Source organism: Dendroctonus ponderosae, unplaced genomic scaffold (genome assembly GCF_020466585.1).
Source record: "Dendroctonus ponderosae isolate FM_Combo_2020 unplaced genomic scaffold, Dpon_F_20191213v2 Dpon_F_20191213_1, whole genome shotgun sequence".
Taxonomy (NCBI): domain Eukaryota; kingdom Metazoa; phylum Arthropoda; class Insecta; order Coleoptera; family Curculionidae; genus Dendroctonus; species Dendroctonus ponderosae.
The window spans coordinates 20,907,544-20,909,360 of record NW_026017110.1 but is presented as its reverse complement, the minus strand read 5'-3'; the positions used below and the strand labels follow the sequence as shown (position 1 = coordinate 20,909,360).

General features: G+C 30.2%; 1 protein-coding gene across 1 annotated transcript in view; it reads left to right on the top strand.

The window, feature by feature from the left end:
* The window catches only part of LOC109534435 (protein transport protein Sec61 subunit gamma), a 4,607-nt gene that overhangs the window by 1,919 nt on the left and 871 nt on the right, over window positions 1-1,817 (top strand). Inside the window, exons 2-3 of the mRNA XM_048670098.1 lie at window positions 1,142-1,238; window positions 1,523-1,718. Coding sequence (XP_048526055.1) covers window positions 1,145-1,238; window positions 1,523-1,635 — 207 coding nt within the window. The 5' untranslated portion in view covers window positions 1,142-1,144 and the 3' untranslated portion in view covers window positions 1,636-1,718. The remainder of the gene's footprint in view (window positions 1-1,141; window positions 1,239-1,522; window positions 1,719-1,817) is intronic.

The window sequence follows — 1,817 nt, the reverse complement described above, 5'->3', positions numbered from 1 at the left end:
GTGGAGCCTGTTGTTTTATTTATACACCAAGTTCAATTTCTATGTAACTGGCGCTAAAGTGACCGACAATCTTTAAAACAATATACATAATTACATTTGTGTTATATTTAAAAAAAATTTCAAAGATCTGAGGAAATATATCAACCACATCATAATATTTAGGAAAAATATTCATATACTCAAATTTCAATTCCAATTAACTAATTATTTTTTAGAATTAACATGTTTTAATAAAAAAATATGTTGGTGCCTACACTAGCTTTCAAATCCTAACTGAGAGTGATATAATTAAACGGTAAAAGCTATTCACGGTGATTCAAAAACGGCTCTGGGTGTTGGTGTACGGAAAATGTAAAAAAATTATTTCTACTAGAAACTGAAATATTTGCCAAAACCGAAATCATACATTAGACCACAAAGTCTTAGATTCGCACCTACAAACGACGTACTAATGCTAATTGCTAATAGGACTATAAATTCGGGAATTTAATCAATTGAGAACAATTCAATATATGTATTTACATTAAAATTTTCAATTGAATTCCCAAAGTATTGATCTAAATACCTGCATTTCAATGCGTAATCAATTCAATGAGTTATCTATCTATATTAAATGTTTTATATGTAAGGGTTAGTATTCTATTAATTTGCCAAATAAACCAACTAACAATAATTTAACAACTGTAAAATATTCTTTAATAACAAAGTTTAAAGTGGATTTTCAACTGTTAATTTATTGGAAAAATAATCTGATTTTTTTAATTTTATTTATTTTCCGTACTTTTCCAGCATGCCTCAGTAACATATCCAGACAAATGGCGTCAATTTCTTGTAATGTATGAAAGTACTACAATCATCTTGTAGCACTTTCATACATTACAGCAAATTAGCAATAACATTACAGCAAAATACGTAAATAGCAAATTTAATTTTTTTAAAGGGTTCCGTCGCCCAAAAAGTTTGAGAACCGCTGCTAAAGAAGTAGTCACCTACTTGTTCATTGGACCAGTTATACAATAATAACTATTTAAATCTAAGCTTCCAACATCTAAATCCTAGTTGAAAAAAACCAACGAAGGCCAGTTACTAGTATTCACAAAACATATTGATTATAAATAAATAATACATCCTTTTGTTGCAGAAAATGGATCAAGTTAGGAACTTTTTGGAACCTGGTCGTCAGTTCTCTAAGGACTCGCTTCGATTGGTGAAGAGGTGCACCAAACCAGACAGAAAAGGTAAACCATTCGCATTAGTGCAAAGCATCAAATTTGAATCAGCAGAAAGTATTCATACTATAACTGCCTGAAATTCCTAATAAATGAAAATCCTCCATCATACTTTTTAATTTCAGTATATTCTCATTTTTGTTTAAGTTAGTATTCTAACGCAATCAGTAATTTTAATTGATGGGGAGATGTGACAATGTTTTCCCTGCTTAGTAAGTGTAAATGACTATGTTTGGACAGTTTTTCATGATCAATCAAGTAAATTTATTTTAACCAAATACTTCTTGTTTCAGAATTTCAGAAAATTGCTATTGCCACCGCAATAGGATTCTGTCTAATGGGTTTCATTGGATTTTTCGTCAAATTAATCCACATTCCCATCAACAATATCATCGTAGGTTCATAAAATATATCTTTGGTTGAATTATAAGATATCTTTATTGTACTCATAGACTATTTATTTACACTTTTTTCTATATCTAACCGAATGTATTGACGTGCCGAGGGGAAAAATCGCAGATTTTTTATTTATTTATTTTTTTTTCTTCCTCCGGCCGGTCCTGACCATTACTGGCTTGCACCCTGGAA